Source organism: Neodiprion fabricii, chromosome 2 (assembly GCF_021155785.1).
Source record: "Neodiprion fabricii isolate iyNeoFabr1 chromosome 2, iyNeoFabr1.1, whole genome shotgun sequence".
Lineage (NCBI taxonomy): Eukaryota > Metazoa > Arthropoda > Insecta > Hymenoptera > Diprionidae > Neodiprion > Neodiprion fabricii.
In genome coordinates, this window is record NC_060240.1 from 24,379,265 (window position 1) to 24,407,039 (window position 27,775).

The 27,775-nt window shown below is 38.8% G+C and overlaps 1 protein-coding gene across 12 annotated transcripts in view; it reads right to left on the reverse strand.

Annotated features, from left to right (window-relative positions):
* LOC124176581 (tyrosine-protein phosphatase Lar) overlaps positions 1–27,775 on the reverse strand; it is a 458,827-nt gene that overhangs the window by 21,738 nt on the left and 409,314 nt on the right. For 11 of the 12 annotated variants that reach the window (XM_046558053.1, XM_046558059.1, XM_046558063.1 and 8 more), the window contains 4 exons: positions 19,390–19,572; positions 2,356–2,466; positions 1,977–2,252; positions 1,298–1,582 (listed from right to left, as the gene is read on the reverse strand). In XM_046558053.1, coding sequence (XP_046414009.1) covers positions 1,298–1,582; positions 1,977–2,252; positions 2,356–2,466; positions 19,390–19,572 — 855 coding nt within the window. Of the gene's footprint in view, positions 1–108; positions 1,268–1,297; positions 1,583–1,976; positions 2,253–2,355; positions 2,467–19,389; positions 19,573–27,775 lie in introns of those variants that run through there. The other variant, XM_046558064.1, reaches the window with a different exon arrangement.

Sequence of the window (27,775 nt, forward strand, 5' to 3'; positions counted from 1 at the left end):
TTGTAATGGAAAAAAGCCAACTTCAAAAACAAGTTTTTAAAAATACAGCAAAGTGCGACGAATAGGTGACCAGGAGATGAGGGATAGTGAAAATTCTTTCAGACTTACATGGATCAAAGTGTCCAAGGCCAAGCGAGCGGTTCGAGACCATGGACAGCATGAAAAAATGTCAAAGTACCCTCAAAAAATATTACAAAAACATTTCATCATGTTGGTGCAAAAATCTAGCTAGGTGCAAAAACTAAATTTCAAACAATTTACTTTAGAAAAATATTATTTCTCAAATTTCCGACCGTCCGCAATATTTTTTAACGATGACACAGAATCCGAGATGTGAAAATTGACGACGGACCGCGTTATGATACGATGATTATTATCGTTCAAGGCGAATATGCTTTGAGCCGCGATCGTGAATTATGCGCGTTAATCACATCTGCTACTGACGAAAGTAACAATAAAGTTATGTTATACGGTAATAAAGAGTGCAGCATTAAACAATTTTCCAACAAAAATATTACGCCAACGTGAAGTTTTTTAGTCACTTGAATAACTGACGGATGGATGCCAAGCAGGATATCGATTCGTTTGTTCGAATACACAGTCTTTATACACCCCGACGTTTCCTGGATGTATACACGTATATTGATAATTCATCGCATTCAGTGCGACATGACATAATTAACGTTATTACTCATGCCAATTCCCTAATCGCTATACACATATGCAAACAGGTGTAAAATAAACATGACTCTCATCAAATTTTGTTTTGCGGCTGTGCTATCGCTGTAAATATAAACGTATAGGTCACGGATTATAGGCACTACAGCAGTGGTAGCTGCAGTTAGAGCCTTTGATCGTTGGTGTAGCTCCTTAAAAAACATTAACCGGTAAGACGGATCGATTTTTTCCATCTCAAGGTACACTTCAGCCGTTTATAATCCCGTAAAGGTAACGGAGTACTCTCACGTTGAATGAAACAATAATCGAGGTCTCCGTGTTTGCAAAATTGCAAAAATACTTTCGTACGACGTGTCTGAGGTATTTCATTCGGTGAAAACGAAACTGACCGCGAAATTGCGAACCGGATACATCGAATTAAAAAAGTTAAAGCAAATTTCACGTGAAAATAGCTAAATTCAACATGAATGAAAAGTGATTTTCAAATACCGAATTTACTTCCGGTGAAAAAATCCACCCGCCTTCTTACCGTTTGTTCTCTTGTTAATTCTTACTGCTGAAACGAGCTTTGATCGAAGAATGGTAATTGGTTATAAGAGAGCATCGTGTTAATACTGACTTGTTTCACCCGTTGTAACAATCGCTGGCGCACTGGGGGGACCACGTCCGATGTTATTGACGGCAATGACGATGAGCTCGTACTCTGTGTAGGGGCTGAGACTTCGCACGTGATAGTACATGGTTGTGATTCCGGAAATCTCAGAATAAGCCTGGTTGGCATGCTTGGGTTTATGCTGGATTACGTAGTACTGTAACTCGTCGGGTCCCTTGTAGGACCAAGTCAGTTTAACAGACGTTGCCGTGATGTCAGATACTTGGATATTTTCCGGTGGCACTGGCAGAGCTACGCATAAGATGAGAAACATTCCACAGACGTTATTCGCAAAATTTATATTATACTCGAGAAATGAAAAATTCATCTCAAGTGTTGCGGATTGGTGTAACTGTTTCTTGCCAGCTTCTCAAAAAGCAAAATCATGGCGGCCAAGCCGAATCATTCTTAGATTAGTCTAGTTATCGTTTAAAGTTGAAGACATGTCGGAAACATTCACAGTTGAAATATTAGGGTACCTACTTAGAATAACTGGTTATAAAAGCATGTTCCTGAACGTGGGATCGGTTCTTGTTTAGACCCAGGAAAAGAAAACTAGTTGCCATTCAAAGTAGTTGAAATGAATTTGCTTCGTTGAAGCATTAGCTCGTCTTATTCCAAAAGCTCAGCAGTTCTGTTAACTCACATTGCACTTTGACCATAGTTCCAGCTTCAATGATTCCCAGATCGCTGGCAGCAATGCAAGTGTAGTTCGAGCTCTCTTGAATATCGGTTAAGTAGAGTACGTTTTTCCCGATAGGCAGGTTGTCCTCGGGGGTCAAATCCGTGGCTGGATCTTTACGCCATTTGACGTATGGCATCGGGGCGCCAAAAGCCACACAAGTGATGTTCAAAGACGCGCCGAGAACAACGTCGTTCACCGCAGGCGGAGGTATGGAGAATTGGGGAGATACACGACGAACTGGATAATTGATAAATGTACGGTGTGAATTAATCAAGCACGAATATCGGTATAAGCATGAAATACACCCTGCAGCCCTGGGTCAGTCTGTCTTCTAACTTACTTTTGACGTAGAGCAGAGTAGACTTGGAGTATTCCGTACCCACAGAATTGTTTGCGACGCATTCGTACTTCCCCTGATCCTCAACTTGGGATCCAGTGATCTGAAGAGCTCCTGAAATCAAGTCACAATATTTAGGTGGCAGCTATTCGTGACAAGACTTTGCTATAGCTGGTACATATTTTTTTCAGGATTCTCCGGTAAAGTAGTAATAGTTTTGCCTATTTTCTTCTTTAACGTTCTCGCAATTTTATCATTACACCAATCGGGTCATCTTCGGTACAAATTTTGTGTACTGTAATTGTAACTTAATTCTCATTATTATATAATAGTAATTCTATGAGTGAAAAAGAAACCGTGACAATCGGAAGAGATAAATTTTTCGTAATATACTTGCAAGACGGATGTAATATTTAAGGTTTGCGCTACAGTTATTGTTGCATTGATTGGTACTAGGGTATGGAAATAACGAAGCGTGTAAGAACTTGTCAGGGGTTTTACCGAGCTCGTGAAGATTCGGTATTAATCTTTTGAAGAATTGATCTACTCCTGTGGAGATCGAAAAGTGATTACGTTTTTCAAATAAATAAAGGAAAACCTGACTGAATTTGAGTAGGGATTTCATCAGACAATAATGGGTCAGCCTGTACCGGCAGTATTAAAAAGCAAACGACACCGAAAACTTGGGGTTGATGGGTTAGAAGGGATAAAGAAAAAAAAAAAAAAGTTGTAGAATGGCGTGGTAAGGCGCTTAAACAGATTACCGCGTTTCAGAAAATGAGGGTGAGTCTTCTTCTCTTTATACTTCTTTTTTTTTTTTTTTTCTCTTGTCAAATACTTCATAGCGTTCTCCGCCAAGCGTTCATCGAAATAACTGTCAAGATAAAGAGAGCGGAGGAAAAGAATAAAGAAAAAAGCAAGAGGGGGGGAAAAAAATACATAGTAAGAGCTAATGATGGGATTAGGTTGAAATGTCGAGTTATTAACGCTCTTCGAAATTTCGTGTTTTATCGCAGCGACCAAGGGACCAAGCGTTCGAGGGGATACCGAGGATGGAGTTGATTAAATTACTTTGGCTCGTCTCCGCGACGTGGAAAAGTGAAACATAAATTAAAAAATAAGAATCGCGCAAGGTTTCATATCGATCCCCGGGGGGACGAAGCAGCAAAAAATATCCTCTTTTCGGCTCGATGCCTGCGTTCATACGCTGTATACATAGATATTGTTATCTCGCAATATTTTCCTATCTGTCAACGGTGGGGGTATATAATTATAATCTTGGTTAAACCAGCACCGTTACCAGACTCCCCCGGCCGCTCACCCCCTGGGCGACCCTTCGCGTGTTTCGTCATTAATTATTTATGACGTACAACGGCAGCTTACTAATTGCGACTTAATTATTTCTCTAATTAGAATATAATGGTTGTGTTTCGCGAAGAAAAGAGTCATTACATTAGTACCAAGTCACGGCAAATTATACCGGTCGTCTACCATAACGTATTCCGATCCGCAATGATAGTGACTTTGTTCGCCCAGTGATGGAGTGCTTGGCTGGTACCGCCCTGCGATACCGGCACTGTGTCGTATCATTTGTAATGGTGTTCGTTGTCAAGGGGCTTGCATATCGCACCTTCGAGTAGGCAACGGTCAACGTCAAGGAGCAGCTATCCGTTTTACAAAAAGAAATTCTATCTATGCGTACGTATATGAGGATTTTTTCGTACCATTGGAACAACCTTGCGATGTCTTTACTTCGACGTTGACGTGTATATCTCGAAATATCGAAGTCCACGTATCTGAAACGCGAAAAAGGGCTTAACGGCCCCATTCTATACGCAATTCTGAACAAAAATACTCGAATGAATTTTCGATTGAGGAAGAAATAAAGAAATGGCATGAATTCTACGAATTTACTATTGCGATTTCGTAGAATCCATGCCATTTCTTTATTTCTTCCTCAAATGAGAATGCATTCGAATGTTTTTGTTTAGAATTGCATATAGAATGCGGCTATTGAGGATTTTTTTACATTTAAAATTTGTGGACTCCAATCGTTGGAGATATATACCACAACGTTGAAATCGACTAGGGTACCTCCTCAACGGTCTTTGCAGACTGAATTATTATAAACAAAGTTCGGTGTTCTGTGGAGGATGAAAAATCGTTTCGGACCAACTGCATTATTAAACTATAACCCAATATCGGAGCTGTGAAGATATTTTCAAAGATTGCGGAAATGTTTTTATATTCAACTAACTAAGTTCGACATAGCGGCCGAGATAGGAATCATTGTACGTACCAAGGTGACAACAACAACTGGAAAGCAGAAAAAAGGCAAAACTGATAGTTGAGTTATATTCCTGCCCGTGGATGCTACAGCAGCCGTTCTTGCAAACTTCTGAACGAATATTGAAATGTCTGCCTTGGAAGATTTAATATTACGTAGGCGAACGCAGGGCGCGAGCAAGATGCACGTTCGAGGCACCCTCTTCGTTTTTCCTGTTTCTCTCGTAAGTAAAACACAAATATTCCAATGGAAAATATGTTTACGAATCCGAAAGACGGATGCGGAGGAGGCGGCTCTGTTCGTCTTGTGGATATGGCCAAGAGACAACTGCGGGGAGCGCGGAAAATGGGAGCCATGATCGGAAATACTCTTCGCGGAAGCCTTTGCCGAACCCTTTTCAATGAGCATTCACCATGCAAACGTTCACTACGATACACCGAAGGGTCTCCTCTTAGCGATTAGGTCGAAATCAAAGAAGTCACCAATCGACGTTTCGGCCGACCTTTCCGAACCCTCGTTACAATTTATTTCATGCTCTATAAGGCCAAGCCACTTCACAGGAAAAAGGTAAGATTAGCTCGGGATGACAATTTTTTAGGGACTTTGAAGAAATTCGTAAACGGGGACGATTTTTTTTCACTCGTTGAGAATCGAATGCATTGTCCGTTCCGTTCATTTTATAACTTCTTTCGTATAATTCATCCTCTCGTTGCAACGTTTCTGTTTTTAGAAAATGTATTCCGAAGAAGGAATTTATTGTATTTTCCAAACGGATTTTAAAGTTATAACCTCTTACCATACATGTTTCACCGTATGGGAAGAGAGCGTAACGCTAGTAAAAAGCTGAACAGTAAAATTCAAGTATTAGGTACATGAAAAAGCGATAAGTTTTAAGAAATGAGTTTTTTTAACTTTACGTTTGAATTTTCAGGGTTGCCATTAGATGTTAGAAATTTGAATCCGTAAAAACACTGTCAAATTAATATACATTGTAAAAAACTTGAATCATTTTCAAACCAAATATGTACTTGAGTATCATTGGATATGCTCACGAACCTCACGACATTTGACGTTTTAGACGCGAAGTGGCGTTGTCGGAAGCTGGGAGTTTTTGTTAGAAATGTCGCTCAGTTTTTGTAATAAATCAATTTACGGAAGCTGTTTGCGAGATATACCGTTTTGCACGTTGGTCCTATCTTGCTGCCACTTTGATCATTAATTGGTATTTGGTTTGTTTGAATAATACAAAAATGCGTGTACCTACACTGAATGTTCCTACTGTGTAAAAAAATGTTCATTAGGTTCATTGGAATCAGAGTTTGAGACTAGTACCTGATTTCGATTATCGCATTTAGTTACTTACTTATTACTTTACTATAACTTATTCATTTGTCGACGCATAAAACATCGGATCGAAAAAAAAACCTACAATTATCTAGGAAGCAAGTTTTAGCACTCAAGAAAAAGTTTGCTAAGCATTTTCAGAAGTGAATGTATGTGAGCACGGATTTCTCGTGAGTTGATTCCAGTCGAACCGCTGAAATGATTCGGCTGTAATTTGGATGGGCCACTGTTCTTATCCCGAAGATGTGCCAATAAGATTGTCGACTCAATCGCAAGCTTGGTAATGAGAATAAAACATAATACAGCATGTTTCCAAGTAAACGTCGGAGTATGTGGGGTTGCCCAGACCTAAGGGGAATAAAAATCGGTAAAACAGACCTACCGAGTCATCATCACTTTAGTCAAGTCGAGTCATATAATCGCGATTCCGGAACGCGATCACTGATCACTTAAGCGTACGTTATAAACGGCGAAACAACAACTTGGCCAAATCCGCACAAAGTGAGCAGTTCCAGCTCATTCGCAAGGACTTTAATCGCGCTACCTACCCATACCGATATTTATTCCCCTAAGTGGTAGGCAGCTCAACATACTGCGGCGTTTATTTGAAAACCTCCCGTTTATGGCAGTCCTCTTCTATGATCATATTGCGATTATGTGAGAATTTATCATCGAGGATTACTGATTGCCGCCCTGACCATGATCTAGTGAAATTGAAAAAATATGAATTTTAATCTGGAGAGTTGAGAAAAGCAGTATTAAAAGCTCGTGGACCCCTTAAGTGTTCTACGAATCGATCTGCAACGGGTTGGTATGTAAATGAGGGAGACTTCAATGGAAGGGCGTCGCCAGACGTCCGTCAAAGAGTTAATCGTTCACCCGCCATCAACTTTGTTCCAACGAGCTTTCCCTTTGTCCTTTGCGAAATGAAACTCAAAGGTATTACAGGACGCGCGATCGGTAGGGCCGACTGCCAGCGTTACTCCGCCTTCGTGCGCCTGTAGATATAGTTGTTCGGTATCTCGTCGAACAGGTTTGAAGACAGGGTAGCTGATAAGTGCACCGACATTTTTCTCCCTCTCCACGAGGCCGAGGTGCGGGTAGGTTGCGCCCCCCAAGATAAGACGGGAAGCATCGTCGGGGAGGTTCCACGTCGGGGTGTTGCCGCGTTTGGGTTGGTATACGAAGACGGGATCTAGCCTCGGCAACCACCCCAGGTAACCTATACCGCCCCCGTAGATTACCATCGACGGGGTAACTCACTCGAGCCTCTGCGGCACCGTCATAAGTCAGTCCCTGAGGTACGAGGGGGGGATGCAGGGGCTAATGGCTCGAAGGGAGGGTGGTGGGCCGGCGCCTTGGCGTGCTTGAGCACAGGTGTTAAGCGGCCTTCATCTCTAGGCAGTAGGTACCCTTATAGGGGGGGGGATTGTATGCGTGTACCAGAGGCATGAACGAAGGGGTAAGTTGTATCTGGCGCTGTGTTGGCTCTGGGCGTAAGCTTAATGGGTGAAATTTCATGAGCTTTCAGTTTCAGCCCAGTGCCAAATATACGACGTCTTACAACGCGGGCGCGACAAAAATTATGATTCGGTGTCGACATCTACTGGTTAATAGCGTTTGCGTCATTGTTGTACATTTGTTTGGATATCAAGTGTGCGTGATTTCAATTGATGTTCATTGATTTCTGTCTCATCGTGTTATTTCTGTTAATGTTCAATGATTTTCTTATATTCTATAGGTGATTTACAGTTATATATGGGTTTTAAATTAGATCATCACATCATATGACGAATAAATAAGCCGTAGGGATAGTATTTTATGTGGTACTTTTCATCACCACACTAAGCAATCCAATTAGTGTAATTACCGTCCAGTATGGTCCAAATCTTATGGCGTTCAAATTTGTATTTCTTCATAACGTGTTTCTTTTATTTCTTATGAAACTCTTCCTTATTGCAGTATTTTATTTGCATCATAGTGATTTGTATAAAATTTTCTATCAATTTTAGACCAAAGCCAATACGTTTTACTTTTAGTTTTACTACTAGATTAGCAAATCCGCAAGTGAGCTGATAATTTTTATCGATCTTTCCGGTACGAGAGGCGCTAACTTCTAACGAAACATGCCAAAAGTTATATCGAATCATTTCTATGTCACTGTGAAATATCGTGCACATGAAATAAAACGCATGCCAGTCCTCGTAGTAGAAAGAAAATAAAACAGGAAAATTAAATAATATACACATGTAGTTTTATAAATTGGCAGCAGTGCATACACGTATGAAGAAAGAAAGTTGAATTTGCCAAATCTGGTGATTAAGCATGGCAAAAAGAACGATATGTTAGTTTAAAAAATTCTGGTTTCACTTGATAAAACACATTGTATGTATATATAAATGAAGAAAAAAAAAGAATAAATACACCAAGCGGCGAACATTTGACGTATAGTTAATGCGAGTTCGGGTAGAACACTGTGCGTGTTATCCTGCATGACAATTATTCCTGGCGTTAATATCGGAGCGATCAGCCAGCGGAACTCGAAACGTATAACGTATCTGCGTACGTATACGTGGGTTCGTTTACAGGCCTAAGTCGTATACGTATAATTTTATCCAAGGGCGTAGGTCCTTTCATCAGATTAGATCGGTAGATACATAGATAGATATAAATTTATTGTACAATAGGACTGTATTCGTTGTGTCGGTATTAGATCGCAGGTTCACACACAGGATAATGAATTATAGACAAATACTTACGACATATATAATTCCAAGTTCTTTGCCTAAACTAATTATAATTACAACTCGAGTTGTACCGCAAAGATAACGTTTTCATAATGATTTTATCGTATGCTTGTTACTCTACTGAGGGCTTGTTAACAAGCCTTTAGAGATTACACTGAGAAGATTTTTTAGTTCCGATTGCCGCTCAGTCTTTCGACTATTTTCATTTTTTACCAGAATCGAAAAATATAGTTCTAGGTAGAAAATGAAAATTAGTTTTCTAGCTGTTACCGGAAAGTCTGGTATCCGTTACTATTCTTCATCATTACGATCACTGTTGCTATATTTTCTTGTAACTGTTGCGAAAATTTAATGCTTGTGCAACAATAAATTGACGTTAAAGCCTTGTTTAACTGAAAAAGTAGAGTAAACCTCACAAACTGATTTTGCGTTGCAATTACCAAAAATGGATCGAAAATAGCGCAAAATAGTTACGCGTACCTCGTTTTACGTAATTCCAACAATATTCGAAGAGTTTTTTTCAACGATACCTGTTTTACTGAATTTTTCTAGTTACTATAAGAAATGAAATTTTTCTCAGTGTAACGAGTCACTGGTGATCCACGAACTCCAAACGCTATTCAGAAATGTTTAGATAGTAACAGTTAAGTTCTATCGGTGTAGCTACTTGTACCGTCAGTATTCTAATTTCGCGCCTAGGAACGCCTTGAAAATGAACGTGAAACCAACTTCGAAATATCATTTTCGTACGAGATCTTGTGGTCCGGTCTTTAAAGGGTTGAATGATGGTTGAATTTTGATTAAAAGCAATACAGGAATTCAAGAGGCAGAGCTTTCCATATTATTGCCGATGTTACAGCGGAAGATTTTCTCAAAAAATTTTTCTTCTGCATTTGCGTCACATTTGACTGATCCATAGCTGCGGTAGAAATGAAGTGAACCAAAATCCATTTGAAAGCTGCGGATTTTCGTTGTAAAATACAAAAAAAGTTTTTCAAGTCGTCTCAAAAATCGACTCCTGTATGTCTGTTTAAGCGGAGCTTTGCGGCAACCGATCGGCAAAACGGTAACCACGTTTGTAAGTGAACGGAATATCCAAAATACAAAAACCAAGACTTTGGAATCGTCAATATATCTTCTAACCTTCTATCAAACGGATCTTTGATAAATTGAAATTTGGCTTTTTGCTGTGACTTTTTCTTTCGGTCTCAAAGCGGAAACTTTGGCTCTCGAATACATTCTGTTTTATTCCATTCCAAAAATGATAATTTTTTACTGTTCTGGGAAACCCCCATAAAGACTGGATCGATTTAATAGTAGTGCAAATTAATATACTTTTTTTTTCATTCAAATTTGTTCGTCTACCCTCTTTCAACTAGATGAGGATAAATCTCGAACGCTATGCACCTCGTTTGATTAAAATAGCACATAGTTAAATGAATTCAGGTCACATGAAACACGTGACTTTTTTACCACATTTTGTAGGCACGATGATATGAAATAAAATAAGAGGGCAAGTATCGTGCATATTATATAACTCGCAATGCAATTACTCGTTGATTAAAATTCTTTCCGTTCGTGTACCGATGCGGGATGCTTCATGGCTTACAATATCATCGTAGGATTGATGCCAGTGAGGCCGTGCGATTATGTAATATTTTTGTTTATAACTCATGAATAATGAATTCCCATGTACAATATGGTGGTCCTCAAAAAGTTAATTTTTTTTATTTCGACTTTACTCACCCCCCAAATCGGCTCGAAATAATTCAAAAATAATGTCCTAATTTTTTCAATTTTTCATCTCAACTCTAACCCGTGCCGCCAGAGGGTTGACTTTGCCATTTAACCCTTTCTAAAAGATCAGTAAATCTACCTAACGGATTTAGAAGAAATTTGATAGGTTTCCGAGATGTCTGATTACGAATCCGGCCTCGAAATTTCGTAATTCAAAATAGCGGATCCAATGTAGCAATACCAAGTGACTTTTGGGATGTTTGACGGTCACATTGGAGCGACCATTTTGAATTTCCAAATTTCAAAACTAGATTCGTAATCAGCGATCCAAGAAGCCCGCCTCTATTAAATCTCATCAAAATCTGTTTCGGAGAATTACTGTTTCCTTGAAAAGGGTTAAACAGGGAAATAAATCCTCTGGCGGCACGGGTTAGAGTCGAGATAAAAAACAAATTTCAAATTGGGGAATTAGTTTTGAATTATTTGGAGGCAATTCGGTGGGAAGACAGTCAAAATTCAAAAATTAGCTTTTTAAGAACCACCCGAATATACAGTTGGTACTTTTAGACGAATACTAGCGAAATATTGACTAGGGGGGATTAAATTAGATTAGAACGGTATTTCTTGTTTCAGTTTAAATAAACATTTGTGCAAGGAGAGAGAGAGAGAAAAAGAGAGGCAAGGAGGTAGGGAGTGAAAGTCAGTGTCACACAGCCCTCGTATCTCTCACGCACGCGGTGACTCGGCTACATAACCATTCGCATTGACCTAAGTTTATATTCGCGTGTATTCTCCCTTACCGACGCAATATAACCGAGGTTTTCACATAGATATTATACTTCTCGGTAAAAGAAATGTGGATGTGTTCGTATCCCCGTATTTTGTATACGGGGGCAAGTGCGCGATGGTGGTTGTGAACACATTACGTTTATCTATGTAAGGGATGCTTTATAGCTCGAACTTTTCTTCGAAAGCTATTCCGCTAAAACGAAAGTTTTTTTTTTTTTTTTTTTTTTGGTTTAGTTTCTTCTTACTATGGGTCTAATTCGTCGGTAGAACGGACTATTACCCCGTATTATCATGTCTTGGTATAATTATTATTTCATGCTGAACGTGCATGAATTTTTTAACTATTGAATTCGACGTGCTTCGCGTGGCAGTGGTATTATAAGCGAAAAAGAAGGAAGTTTGACAAGTTTCGGGGAACAATGGGTAATATATGATTCGAGATTTATCGTGATCGATTTACTTATTGTGTGTAGATACGGGGTTCGTTTTATAGGGAATAGTTAGACCGTCTGAATTGAGGGAACTTGGATTTCTTTCTTCATTTGTCGATGATATAATTTGTAACTCGTGCCTGAGATAGTATCTTATTTCGGCATTCGGAATGAGGAGACAAGCGACTGGCACGCGCATAGCGAAATCTTTGGATTTCCAAGGCAGGTTGGCATTTCTTCACCCGACCCTCTGCGGGGTGCAAAAAGAAAGGCGAGAACGTGAGGAGAAAATAAGAAAGAATTGTGGAAATATGTGGATTTGTTGCGTAGCTCGACCTTCGTGCTCGACGCGGAATAATCCAATAATATGTAAATGTAAGGGGAGCGGGTATTACGTTAAATTTACTATAATAATAACCAGGAATTGAGGAAAAGAAGGAGAAGTATGAAAAACCAGTGAAAACTGGAATACGAATACAGGATTCATTTCGTTTGGAAGTAAGTCGAGTCTCAAATGAAAATCAGTAATTTCGAACGAACCCGGACGCCAGTCAGTTGTTTCCGTAATTTTTGAAGAATAAACCAGCACCCAAAATTTTAATGTTATGAAATCATCGAGTAAAACTCGACGAATCGCTGGGAGCGATTTTTTTTTTGTAGAGACCGACACGAGTTAAAAATTGTAGGTATTCGTCATATGCGGCATTGAAAATGAACATTTTGTTTTGTTTTGGTATCGAAGATTGTGAAATTTTTTTGCATTTGAACTTTGAAAAATATTTTAGGGTGAAAGCCGTTACCAAATAGCGCGAGTACCTTGTTCTAACTTTTACCACATAGCAGAATTTCTAGCGGAATAACAAACAGCAGCTCTGTTTTCCGAACGCTCAACTGCCTTTTACACGAGAAACGGAAAGAATTTCGTATCGACTAATATCAGCTGTGCGGAAACTACAGTAATATTATCCAACTATAAATAAATACTCTCTCGTGTGTGATTTATTAAACAGAAATAACAAGAGTTACCGGCTTGTGGTTATTGCAGGTAAACAAAAACTGGCGAACAAATACCGTGGATTCGAAAGGAATCAGTTACTCCGAAGATTTCAGCTTCTATGACAAAGTACAAAGTTTTTTAACGCCAAGTTTAGATTGTTTCAACATTTTTTATTTCAAGGATACCGACTATGATGAGAATCGATTGCCGAAAAGTCTATGTGAGTATTCAAAAGACACTAAACTCTGAAATTGAAACGTTATAACTAAAATACCTAATGATAAGGGGTTAAATATCTATGAAAATGTTCTGAAACCAACATTTTTGGAAGAGGTTGATTCGAGAAGAAAAACGGGATTTTAAAGTTCAAATATGCAGAACTCCACGTTGCTTATATGTATCGTCAAGCTGAGCCCTAATAGCATTCGACTTTGAACATAAACGAAACTTTTTAACCCGAACTTTTAAAGTGGATTTGGATTTCGACCTTGGAAAATTTATATTTATGACCGAAAGAGGAAATTTCGTTGCAAAAGTTATTTTCGGTTATTCTGACTTATGGCAGCGAAGACATGATTTAGTTGTTAAAAGTTTCGACCTTCAAACCATTCAAAGCTGTTATCGACACCGGAACTTCATTTTAACCCTCGATTTTTGCAGAGTAGAAAATCGCACATTTCTTCATATTCAACCCTCATCATGTATGGAAAATTGAAGCGGTTCTTTTTTTACGCATTTCGCGTTGATCCTCGGAAATATCGCGAACCGATCAAAGGGCGCATTAATTGGCTCGTGAACTTCGTCGTACCAAAACCCGTATGGTTAGGATTACGCACGCGGTTATTTGAGCCGTTAAATCTCGTGAGATCAATAACTTTAAACAAAGGGGATTATATATACCTATCGCCAGTATTAATGCACCGGCTGAAAGTTTGCCTCAACGGAGAAGGAATGGGTGAAGTTTTGTCGCAGATGACAAGAGTAGCTCTGTACACGTGAGACGAGCATGGGGAACGTTTGGCCAGTTTTTTTAGAGTAGAAATTTCAATCTGGCTTCAGCTTGGATACGCTAAGAAAAATTTCATTTGTTATGGTAACTAGAAAAATTCAGTAAAACAGGTATCGTTAAAAAATATTTTTGAATCTCGTTGGGATTACGAAAAATGAGGTATGCGTAACTATACAAAATCAGTTTGTGAGGTTTACTCTACTTTTTTAGTTAAATAAGGCTTTAACGTCAATTTATTGTTGCACAAGCATTAAATTTTCGCAACAGTTACAAGAAAATATAGCAACAGTGATCGTAATGAGAAAGAATAGTAACGGATACTAGACTTTCCGGTAACAGCTGGAAAACTAATTTTCATTTTGTACCTAAAAATATATTTTTCGAATGTGGTAAAAACTGAAAATAGTTAAGGATTGAGCGGTAACCGGAATTAAAAATTTCTCTCAGTGTACGACGAAGCGTACGCACTAAAATATTGAAATCTTATAATCTTTAAGCTTTCAAACGAGAGACACGTTAATCAGTTTTAACCCATTTTTCAATTGAACCTCATCTCTTATATTTTTAGCACTTCTTGTCGTTGGAAAATAAATAAAAATTGACTTGATTTTTTGTTTTCTTTTTCCAAAAAGTGTCTAATATTTCCACATACGAAATACATTTATCGTAGAAACTCCGCAAGATCAGTTGTGAAGAAATACGCATTTTCGGCATTTTTAGTCCTGTACATGGGAAGGACCAGAAAATTAGTTCGTTTTATTGATAGTCTGAAAAAGTAGGTGTTTTGGAATATATTGTAAAATTTTTAGAGAGCGATGAAGATGGAACTATAATCAAATCAATATTTATAAATATTATAGTGAAAAGTAATATATTCAGAAAATTTGAGGTCCCTGGAATATCTACACCGATTTAATTATGATTCACTTTTCGTCTAAGTCTAAAAAAGTATTCAGTTCAAATCATAAGAATTAATATTTTGGTTAGCCTTCGCATATAAGTGACTATAAATGGCGGAAAATATATTTTTTGTTAGTTCTTGTGGAATTTTTAACCATAGAATGGATTTCATATTTGAAAAGGTCAGTTTCTCCATGCAAGAAACACACCAGATCACAAAAAAAATTTGTATTACAAAAAGTGCAAAAAATTTGAAGTCACAGGTTTAGTTGATTAATGGGATAAAATTGATAAACATATTTCTCGTAAATGATAAAGCTTGAATGTACACTACGACACATCAAAATTGCAGTCAGATAGAAATTCCCACCCCAAAAAGCTGACAAAAACTTGGTGGATCGGCCCAAGGACACGTATGGGTATAAAAACGTGTGGGGAAAACTTTTGGTACGGATATATCGTTCTTGGGACGAATTTGGCAGAACGAAAGTACGGATGGCAAACCTTCGCACGGGAACTCTGGAGAGTAGGCGCACGTAGAGGAAGACACGCGTTATATATCCGAACGCAACTAGACACCTAGCCGCGCTAAAGTGGATCCTGAGACGTACTTCCTGAACCACGACGTGTTCGACACCCTCTCCTACCCTCTTCTCACCGAGTCTCGCAAAGGCATCTTTGAAACTTGATATCACCTTCGAGCGGAGCTACGGCGCAGAGGTGCAAGAAGGGTTTTGTACCTCGCGATATTTTGTAGGTACGTATCACGGGACGCGTCCCGTCGGAACGAATTTTGAAAAATACTTTTTGCAACACCTGCATGGAAAGTCCATATTTATGCACTATTTACAAGCACCGAAATTAGTCTTTTATACACATGTGCGGGAAAAACTTTCGCGCATTGCTAGGGGTGTGAGAAAAAAACATTCGCACATTGCTAGCGGTGTGCGAAAAAGACGGTCGCGCTTTTATCCACAGTTGCGCATTTCGCAAACAGCTGCACTAGCGACACCGACGGAATAGTTTGTCACTCTTTGCCGTGCTCGACATCGTCACTGAACAGACATCGTGCCGTGGTTTCGTGTAAAAATAATCGCGTACGTCGGACTTTCCGTTACAGGTGTAGCAAAAAATAGAGTTCGATACACGGGCGAAAGTTGGCAATGCCTGTCTCGCGTGAATGCGCCACACTCTCCCTTCAACTCGTCTCCGGGCTAGTGCTGCGCCTTCACGCTTGTGCGGGCATTGCCACCTTCGCGCACTAGTATCGAAAAACACTATTCTATGCTGGTGACTGCCGATACCTCGAACTCGAGGAAAATTGGAGGTTTTACTCTCTAGGCTCTACTCCTCTTTCTACAATCAACACCGTGCGAATGTTTCTAGGAAAAGAAATATCACACGTAGGGGGAAAGGATTGTTTGAGTCAAGTGATATTCGTTTGATCAAACTAAATGCTTTAGCCAATACTTCCTTAATTTAACAAAACACTTTTGTCGGACGAAAATACTTTTGACAACTTAATACAGAATTGAATCAAGCCTTCGAATCAGACCATGCTGACTATCAATTTATTCAAGATAAGACGAGTTCTTCCTAGCAATAATGCGAATTTTGTATCAAGAAAATGTGGTGATTGAAATTACCAAAAATTTGCTTGAACGCACCTCAATCGTGTTGTTTTAAAAATATGACATTCTTGTATTAAAATAAATTGATCTTGTTTTAATTCACGTTCTGTTGAGTCAAGAGTTCAATGGTTGAATTGGGTAATGAAGTTTGTTGTTACAAAAATCCTTTGCATTGACTGAACATGAGAGTTCATTTATAGACATCATTTATATAATTCTGTTGACTCAACATTTTGTGGGATTTACCCGATATTTAATGAGTAAGACCCGAAAATTTATTGTCGTATACGTACAAGTATAAATTGAACATGTTTCAATAATTTTTGTCTGTTTGTAGTCAATATCAAATTCGATGACTCGAAACTCGGTGTGATACTTTCCTCGCTTTCAGTGGGTCTGACTATAAATTCATCTTACGTTACCCGTATCTGATTTCCTAGCCAACTACCCCGCTTTATAACTATCTCTGAAGCTACTTCCGTATCGAGAAAGTTCACCGCCTAGCAGCCGTTTATAGTACTGATATACCGAAGTTGACGATCAACATATTCTCTACTTGCTCCAAAGCATGTCATGTTACTTTTACCTCGTGAGCAAATTAGTGCAACTGATTCAACCAATTACGATTAACAGGCTCCGGTTGGATCAACTAAGAATGGCATTAGCTAGTTGCAAATTTTTTGTCGGCTGGATTCATGTACTTATTTTATTTGAAGTATCTAATTATTTCTGTCAACGAACACCCGAATTGGAGGAAAAATACATAAATTTCAAATGAAATGATATTTAGTCGAATAAATTTCGGAAACACATCGAAAGGTTCGCTCGAATCATACTTGACTCGATCGCGACAAGAAACGATGTCGTTGAATTAAGAAATTCGCTTGACTAACTCATTTTGACAAACAAAATAAGGGATAAATAAGGGATAGATTGAAGTGAATGGACTCCAAGAAAATCTATTTTGTCGGTTCAAGAATTCCTTTCCCTCTGTGTGCAGGGTTTTCCGGTTCGTTAGTTTGCAAGGAAATGGTAAAAATTATTTTACCACTGGAACAAGGTCAAAACTATAGTTTTTGTCGAAATAATGTATTTAAAAATTAATTCTTACAAATTATAGAATTCCAAATTATAGAAGCTCAGATCCACTAGGTTTCTTATTTCACGTGCTCTTTCCCATTTAAATGACGTCTAACGAAGTACACTCATTCCAGTTTGTTCGTCAAATCTTCCAAAATCACTTTGTAGTACGGTTTCATAACCAGACTGGCTTCGTTGAAATATAAATAGTAACATATTTTTTGTCGTAAATCTTAGAAGATCGGTTTTAGTCCATCATTTTTAATAAAGTTGAAAAAAGTTTTGGTTCTGACAAGATCTGGTTTTTATTGATCCAACGCAGTAAAAGCTACTACAAAATTTTTAACAAATAATTTAATGATCCATCATTATTATATTCATATGAGACGGTACTCGTGATTATTTTGGAAAATTCCGAAAAGATACTAGACTAAGTACGTTTTTTCGCACGTTGTAAGAATGGGAGAAAGTCACGTGCTGTTAGGAACCTTTTATACTTGAGCTAAAAACCTTAAACTTTGAGGGAAATTTTCTCACGGTAAAAGTTAATGTTCCAGCAAGAAAAAAAAAACTTTTACTACTTCAAAACACTGTATAATATATCCGTTGCTCTGTGCTCTGTGACTTCGGAAGGTCTTGCGTGATTTCACATTTGTCTTTTTCTATTCCACATTGATGACGAATGTACGGAGTGTCCAATACGAGATTGTAAAATTGTGATAAATGAGTTGACAAAGTAAGTAACGCAAAAGGTTTTGCTAAGATATCAACGTAATCTGAGAATCCGTCTTGAAAAAAATACACTCTGGGGTTCAATAAAAATTGTCGATTGAGTGATTTCCGATGACTTTGAGTTTATTACTAATTTCAGATAATTAGTAGTGTGATTCGAAATTTTGTCATTGGTTTCAAGTAATTTTAGGTAATTCCGAATGCAATTTGCGTTTATTGGATGCACCAGAAATTTCAGAGACAGATAGCATCTCTGTTACAAATTCTCTCAATTTCGGGTCACATTGTTCGAAAGTGGAATGACAATTTTAAAAATTTTGCAGAACAGCATCGATTATCGTTTTGATATTGTTCAAACTCTGTACATCAATCGATAAAAGATCTATAGTAATCCAAGTGCTCAAGCGTGATATTTTAATATAATTGCATAAAGTGCAAGTCGACTCATGGTTGACCGATGTGTTTTTCTCAGTACAGTTTTATTTGGTTCATTTTCGCGTTTATGAAGAAAAAACGAATTCAAATCAAAAGCAACGTCGTGTATTATAACCTGTAAATCAAAAACACTCGATCACAATTAAGTGAAGTTCGTTGAACGATTTGAAGGGTGTAGCTTAACTACGTACAGCGTTAATGGTTTATCGAGCGTTTATATTTGCATTGATAATGTAAATATGTGCGAATGTAATAGCGCTAACGACGATGCAAATCAATTTATCGACGACTCGAAGCGAGTAGGGCGATATTGGCACTGCAGCAGAACTTGGCCGCATACGCGCGTTGTAATAACGAGGTTAAAAATTAAGCGGTAACGTTCGTTTGACGTGCACCCCTATACATTACTTGCACACATACGTTCTTCAGCCGTTCAAATGATATCCACATTCGTATACTCCATGTATTCGCGATTTCTATACCGGGGAAAAACTTTTGCGATTTGTCAAACCTCCTCCGCGTGCCGAGCGGGGTATAATATTTTCAAGAGTTTCTTCCGTTTTTTGCCTCACCCGGTACTCTCCTTCGCTAAAAGTTCAACGGTGTTACCAACTAAGGGATATCCGACTTTGCTTCCTTCTTTTCTTTCACTTATTCTCTTTTTTTTTTCCTTCTTCTCTGACCAATTAGCGTTAATTAGGAAGGATTCCACCGGGAGAAGGAATGAAAATTTTTCAATACGATCTACGAAGTTGAGAATGATAACTGATTGCGTATCAGAGCGGATTACAGTTCGAAAAGTATGTCTGGGCTGATTTAAATCAATCCTCTACACAACAAACTCGATAATTCTTTCATCTAACTTGGCTTTTACATGCAGGTTGGGAAAATGAGTGAGAGAATAACGGAAACACTTACCGCTGTCCAGCACCGAGTATCGGGGATTATTCGTGTCGATGGGCATCATGTCTCGGACCCAAGAGATAATGGGTCTTGGCGATCCAACAGCGGCGCAAGACAGCACTGCGCTGTGCCCGATTTCAACTACCTTAGTCGTGGGCGCCTGAGTGATCATCGGAAAACCGGGAGGCAAATTTTCCGCTGTAAGCATAAAAACGAATGTCCAAAAATTAATTGCGATAAAACGGATCCGATTCAAAGATGATAATTATTCGGTTTTGCTTCACTCGTTTTTACAAAGAGTGTAAGGTGTATCAGATGTTTCGATGATCCTACGTTTGTTACTTATATGTTTGTGGTAAAGTTCAATAACCCTTGAACATAGAAATATTTTTCCAACGGCTGCGTGGAAAGTTTGATTTTTAATACGCGTGAAGCGTGCGCAAAGTGCCCCGTTTCCGTACAGTACGGCAAAAGAACATTGGCGCATGCGCGCAAGTGAAATGCCATATTTTACACACCAGGACTTTATTTGGCGCAAGCGCACGTTGGTGCAGCTCAATTTTACGCGCTCTGTTATTGAGCGTAAGTCAATTTTTTTTTTTTTTTTCAAAGTGACCTAACGTCAATTTTCGCGCTGTCAGTGGCATCTTCGTTGCTTCTCGAATGAAACTCTCCTTCACAGGTGTCGGAAAAATAGCGTGTGTCATATTTGCGAATTGACTGTATCTGAATTGCGTGAACGTAGCACTTGTGGTTCACGCTATAAATTTTATAATCATCGGAACTCCTTGAACTTCCGCACTTGTAACACGATATACTATTTAAGCATAAGATTTAAAAAATTGTGACCGACGTTTTCCAAAATTTTCATTTTGTATTTTCATCCCTCAAATAATAATCTAAATTGCGTGAGTCAATTGATGTTTCTTCTATCTGTTACCAATTAGGTAAAAAACGAAATAAATCCTTTCTTTCCAAGCGATTGAACGAAATGTTTTGTATCTGTTATCGATAAAATAATTTCAAATGACTGAATAACGTGACATGGCGTAACATGCAAAGAGAAGGAAACAAAACTATAAGATTTGACTAACCCACAAATGAATTGTTTATAATTTCGCGCTTGCAGAATTGGACGAATGTCACGTTGAAGAGAGAGAGAGAGAGAGAAACAGAGAGAACTGGGACAGTGGATCTCCAGGGAAGGAAAAGTTAGCAAAGGCTCTGTAGGTGGATACTGGCAGTCTTTCGATTTCATGGGGGAAGTTGGCCGGGCGGAGAGGAGAGGAGATGACGGGAGAGGAGAGGAGAAGAGGGGAAAGGAGAGAAGAGTCCGACGATACGGCGATGGATACGGTACAGTGCCGAAGGAGTGGAGAGCAGGCCTCAGGATAGAATCAAAATTCAATATCTCGTATAAAACTTTTTTTTTTCCACCCCTCGCTCCCAACCCCCAGCTTTACCCTGCAGCAGCGGGTCTGAAGTAGCTCGGATATATGCAACCGCGCGATCGAGATTTAGCGAGGATATAAAGAGAGGAGATCAGCCGTTGTTTTCTTTTCTTTCCGCGTGTTACTCAAGCCCTCCGACCCCGGGTTTAATAGCGTCGCGATTCGGTTCTTCCGTGAATGTAGAAACGGAAAGAAACGTAGGAACAAAGGAAAAGGGCGGGGAAAGGGAAAAGGTAAAAAGCCTTGAAATATCCGATTCAGAGCGTCGTCGGCGAACAGTTTCCCGGCAATCCGAGGTCCTAGGAGACAAATGCAAGTTCAATGAGGCTCGGAAATAGGGTAGCGAAAAGTTGAGCCGTTGAAGAGTGCGAGCGGTGAAGCGAGGCGAGGCGTGGGCGATAACTCGAGGCGAGATTTAGAGTTGTCCGTAAAACTTTTGGTATTTATTTTTCTATTAGAATTTTCAAACTTCACTTTTCAAGTGGGTAGTTACGCAGGTATGTGTTGGCCGAGGGTTCACGACCGAGTTTTCAGATCCCCGGAAGGGTTTTAGTCGGACTCGGTTCACCGGAGCTGATAATTTATACGCGAAAGAACAGCGGTGATCTCGTCTGCTTCCTTCAACTCAACGTGATTCGATCCTGCGATCGAGGATGCGATAGTTGGATGTCGCAAGTTCACCCAGATAATTTATCAACTTATGATTATGCTGCTTTGAATTTTTTTTTATTTGACAAAAAAAGTGATTAGCGTATCGGCCCAAATGATTGTACGTTTTACTTTGATTAATTTCAATGCGATCAATAGTATTTACTTATTTTAGTCTTAGCAGTGAACGAATCATTATTTTACGTTACAATAATTGGCTTTTGGTGGATTTTCAAAGCTCTTGACTTACAGGTTTCAAATGTTGTAATCTTAACTCTTTATAAAAGAATACAAAAGTTGATCTCTGAAAGTTCGTACCGTAATTGTAATAGTCGAAAGCACAGAAAATTTTTATCTTTTTCTTTGTACGCTTATGATCAACAACTGTTGATAAGTTTATTGAAAATGAGCTTTTGAAAGTGCAAATTTACATTCGATTTACTGACTTCTTAGCGACGACTTTGGAAATTAAATAATTCTCGCAGACTAAGTACCAGGAAATAACTATCGGTAGAGGTTTCGAAAATCTGTGCAGAAATAAAAGAACCTACTGGATCAGCAAGGAAAGTGTTGACGTTTAGTAGGTCTAAGATTTTGACGCGCTAACGGGAAGTGTGCAATAAGTAATATAAAATAACGAAGGAAAAAAATTAGAAAAAAATCACTTCCCGCTTGATACGAGTGTATAACGATAAGCATTTTCGGCTCAAGAGAAAATAAATTGTTTCATTTCATCAAAGATTCATTTTACGGTTAAAGAAATATTTTTCCTCACAACCGAGTACCCTCGGAAAATTCTTTTTCTCAATTGTCTAGATTAAAACTTTTAATTTCCGGCCAGTCCACTCAGCAGATTTATTTTTTTCGAGTCATCTTACAGAGGAAATCAGGATCTCCGGCAGGGTTAAGGATACTGCACGGAGCGGTGGATGAGTACGAAAAGAAATCGGGTGCGTGGTGAAGAGTTTTGTTGAATAAAAAAATTGTCATCCTCGGCGAAATACCCGGAGGGACATATTGTGGTCAAGTGTTGCGGGTAAAAAGGCACAAAAGACAAATTCCACGGAGGTTAACGGAAGAATATCTCTCTCTCTCTCTCTCTCTCTCTCTATCCCTCTCTCTCCCTCCCTCTCTCTCTCTCTCTCTTCGAGTCGCGTCGGGCAAAGTCTGGCTCGAGAATGGCGTCGATCGCGGCTATATTCCCGGACAATAATTTCCCGGCCACCGGGTATTGTTTGGCTCCGAGTCCTGCTGGTGATTTCTATTGTCGGGTACATGGAAGCTACGGAGAGGCGAAGAGGAGCCAAAGAAGGGCGCGTAGCGAGGCGGCCGCGCAACTCCCTGACATAATTGGCATCACACAGCGGATAACGGAATGATAACAACGCGATAACGACCACAAAAGAAATCGCGGTAAAGCAAAACGAAACAATGAAAAATAATGCTGTATACCTATAGCGAATATTTTGTAAGGGATGACAGGAGCCATTCGGCTCGGATGCTGCATTGTCGCAACGAGCGAACGTCGCTAAAGGATAATGGCGGCCGATGAAACGAAATATAATAGAAAAATATGTCTCGTTTCTTCGATTTTTTTTTTTTTTCACTTCCTTTCTCCTCCTCCTCCCAACGCTTCGTTAAACTTTATTTTTTTCTCGCGCCTGCAACGTTTCTTCATCGATTTCTGTCTCGTCATATATTCTTCTCTTACAAGACTTTCATCATTTTCATTATTCAACTATTCTTGTTCCGATTAAAGTCCACGTGATTTTAAAATGAACGTTGTGTTACTTGTAACTTTTAACTCGCCATTGATTTATTGAAATAATTTGGAGGACAAAGAGAGAGAAATATGGCAGTGCGGGACTAAATGCTACCCTCTTTCAAAGTTGAAGTGAAGGGTTAAAGGGACCCTTTCAGAAAGAATGAAATGTTTATAATTCGTGGAGTGTGAATAAAGTATATCGAGGATCATAGTCTATGAATTTGTGACGTTGCAATCGACGTCGGTAAATAAAAAAATGCTACTTTTTTTTCATTATTTTTTAAATCCGGGTGGCCATTTAGTCCTCTTTTTCCCACCTACCCTACATTTCTTCTTTGTCTGAATCGACCGTCACACTCTCGATTCTATCCTTGTATTATTTATGTTCTACCAAAAGGCAGACATAACAAACAAATTTCTTTTCTTGCACGAAATTGAACAGTAATTTATATTATTAATTTCAAGTTTAACCAGTTCTAATCAGAATATGGAATACCAACTTTAGATATGTGAGCAAAATTGAAGGTATAAATCATCGGTGAAGAAACTGTATCAGTTTAAAACTATGCCTCTAAATTTGTTTTTCCTTGTCGAAATTGTTTCTCTCTGCATTTGTCTACTGAAATCTTCTTAACATTCTGACTTAGCTGTTATCTTTACGTTGTATACAGTCCTTGTTTTGAGTTTCGCCGGTACACTTGAATCTTTACATCCTTATCTCTACATCGACACGGTCGATAATGAAGCCAGATTTATACACTTCGAGAAAGAATTTGTACATTCAACGACATGTCCTTTTATGAGCTTTATTTCTTTGAAATAAGCATAGTTTATTTGACTCAAGAATCGTGAATTTGGCTCGAAAATTTCTAGTAAGTTAAATTGACTGTATAATTTCGTCGAAAAGTTTTCTTAATTGAAATAAAGTACCTCTTGAATCAATAAGAAATCTTTTGATTCAATTAAACGTTACGTTAACTTGGAACGGTTGTTTCAGCTGACTGTGTTTTCGGTTATCGATAAAATGTAATACATCATTTTCCTGTAGATTAAACTTTTGTTCACTGCAACATTTCCACGCTTCAAAATCAAACATATACGATGATCCAATGAGCTGAATACTCGTTCTGTGTATACATAGTATTTTATTGACATGACTGAATTTGTATTAGCGTAACCGATAATTTAGTTCGACTAATCACCATGAAAATTGAGTCGATAGCGGGAATGATGTTGTTTCAAATGTTTAATCGTAAGAATCGAAATGATTTTCGATAACTCAAAGTTATTCCATACAAATATGAATTTCGCCGAAACAAGTGCAGTTTAATATTAGTGTTTCTATTTCTCAGATTTACTTGTGAATTCTTTTAAAAATAATTCCAGTATCATTCATCGTCGCATTGGAGTAACTCGTAGTGATGGAGATATTACTGACACGAATAAAGAGCTCCGTATAAGACAGTGAAAATTGCCATATTCTCAAAGAGTTAGCTTTGTGTGGTAGTTATAAGAGCGTTGTACGACTGGTAATGTAAGCGTCCCCGATTCAAGTCCCTCCGTATGATGTAAAATTACGTATGATAATTAAACATAAACTTATATTTGTCGGATTTGTTTAACCAATAGGCATATAATGGAGTTTGTGGTTCGTTGAAAAGTTTTATTAATATCAAATTTATCGGTTTACTAAATTTAACGGTGTATATAGAATGTAAACAGTAATACTATAGAGTATTAGGCTTCGCTTTGGAGCAGCGTTTGGTTTCAATGTATACAAGCGACTGACTTACTAGATCAACTTTTGTTTTGCTCTATATTCGTTCTAGAACCTTCTAGAAGGTAGAGGAATTCGTAACGCTATATTTTGGTAGCTCCGGTACACGCGCACTTTTACTATACATTGTCCTACGACTATACGTATAGTTTAAACTGCCATGTTCCCATTTGAAATACAACGATAAATTTATCGATCAATTCGTCACAATACTTTTAGTTGTAAATGACCAGTATTACCTCTACATTGTCTGTCCCATCTATTCAACCAAGATATTTAGCTGAATTGGAAAAGCATTTCTTTCGCCGTATTCGATCGCCATAATCGGCAGAGTCAAATAAACGGTAGTTGACTCAAACAATCTTTTCTCTGAGTATGATCGCGTTCATCAGCGATTGACAACAATAGAAGAACGGTCGAAGGTAATTGAGTCGCGATTTGCAGAGCGTGTAGTTGAGTAAGAAGAAAGAAAGAAAGAAAGAAAGAAAGAAAGAAAGAAAGAAGGGAAGAAATAAAGTGGAGAGAAAAACCAACGGAAAAATAAGACAAAAAGAGCGAAGGTGAGGGAGGGGAAAAAGTAAAGTACAGGAAACAAACGACTTTGGTTACACGATGTAGAGTCGGGCGAACAAAGAGGGAAGAGAAAGCGGCGAGCGAAGAATAGGCAGAGGAACGACTATACGTATAGTCTCAACGGTTCCTGAAGCAGCAAGCAGGAACCGGAGGCACCGCAGGATTCTTTTAATGCCGGGCGCGCGCCACGCCGGCGGTCCTTCCCGGGCTTAAAAATCTTTGAAACATGAGAATCGGAAAAGCGGAATAAAAAATAGGGCCCGCCCGGCGTTGAGATATTGCCGGAGTGTCGCGGAATGTATCACGCGGTCACCGCTCCCTTCCTTACGCAAGGGCTTAACTCCATCCAGATGCCGAAGACTTGGGCCCGGCGCTACTCTGAAATATAGAAATAACAACGGCGCATATATCTACATCGTTCAAGGGTGTGAAAAAAACCTTGATATGCCCTGCCGCCATAAATCAACCCCGTATCGTCTGGTGTAACAGATATGTGTGTTTTGTTTGCACTCCGTGTCTGACGATGAGTATATGGGTTCGAATGCGAGATAACGCCATCTAAGTTTACAGATTTTTCGCAAAATACAACTTTGAAAATGATCGTTGTCGTGATTGTGCGAGTGAATGCAAATAACGACGCAGACTTGTAGGAGCTGGTAGGCGATTTATTTACAAAAGTATGTACAGAAATTTGAGAGCTATGATATGAGAGGTCGAGTACTCAGATCGAGGGGACTGGTCGACTGCTCTGCACGAAAGTTGGTTAGAGACTGTGGCATCGTATGCAAGTAGGTAGTTAGGTACACTTGGGGACAATGAATCTGAGACGGCTAATTTTTTACACTAGACAGTTACGTTGGCAGCACAGAGAAACATACAGCGCCACAGTCGGCCGAGCGCGAAACAAACTCAATCTCAATAAACGTAACGTAACCCATGACCGCCGAATCTAACCTTAGAATACCTGTCAATCTGCCAAGTCATTATTCCCGCGGTATTCTCAGATTAGATTCGGCGGTCATGGGTTATGTTACGTTTATTGAGATTGAGTTTGTTTCGCGCTCGGCCGACTGTGGCGCTGTATGTTTCTCTGTGCTGCCAACGTAACTGTCTAGTGGAAAAAATTATCCGTCACACATTCATTATCCCAAGTGTACATACGTGCCGGAAAGCAATATTAGAAAAGGATAGAAAAGTTTTTTGAAAAGAATGATAAAGAAGTCGGGAAAGCGGAACCTGGAAAAAACCTGGCTCGCCAGTTGGTCGCTAGATTTTATATGACCCTGTGACGCTGACCGAAGGCTACCCTTCCAGGTACCGCAGGATAGGGAAGAAACTCAAAAAAAGGTTTGCGGATAGGAAAGTCAAAAGTATGGAGAATGGCGAAAGCAATAGAAAGAACAGAAATATATTTACAACCATAGATTTTTTCACTTTTTTTTAAGGCCCTGCTCGAAAAATGTGTGACATGAACCTGGAGTGGGTGGGAAAATATTTAGGGTCGCTAATAATTATTGTAATATGTATTATTTATTTTTATGTGTACACCTTACGGACTTGTTAGTAGTTTATTTTCTTCTGTATCGTGGCCCGATTAATCGTTCACGAATCAACAGCAAACTGCGCGTAACAATTCCGCAGTTGGCTGTTCTCGTATTTTACCCGAAAGATTAATCGTCTCGGAGAAATTTGGATAACACTTTTTGCTATCGAAAGAGGAATCTCACATGATATTAGTATCCCTATTACGTTTTCAGTTCTGATTTTCATGAACAATGATTAATCGGACCACGATATGAAAAAAATAAACTGATAATAAGTTCCTAAGATATACACGTAAAAATAAATAAAAAATATTTCAATAATTGGTGACGACCTCTAAATATTTTCCTACCTCCTCCAGGATTTACGACAATTTTTGCTACAGTATTTGTCATAAATTTTTCGAGTAGCACCTTAAAACAAAAAGATAAAAAATTAACCACCCTAGTGTACATATATAGTGTACTATTTGCTGGAAACATCTTTGAAGCCAGGATTGCGGGTGCTTCGCAGATGAAAGTGCTAATTGCTTATGTTCTTTACGGGTTCCTGTTACTCAAAAAAGCCAACGACATTGAGAATTCAAAGTATGAAGGGTAGTAGAATGAGTCGATTGGCATAAATGGAACATATTCAGATTCTGTT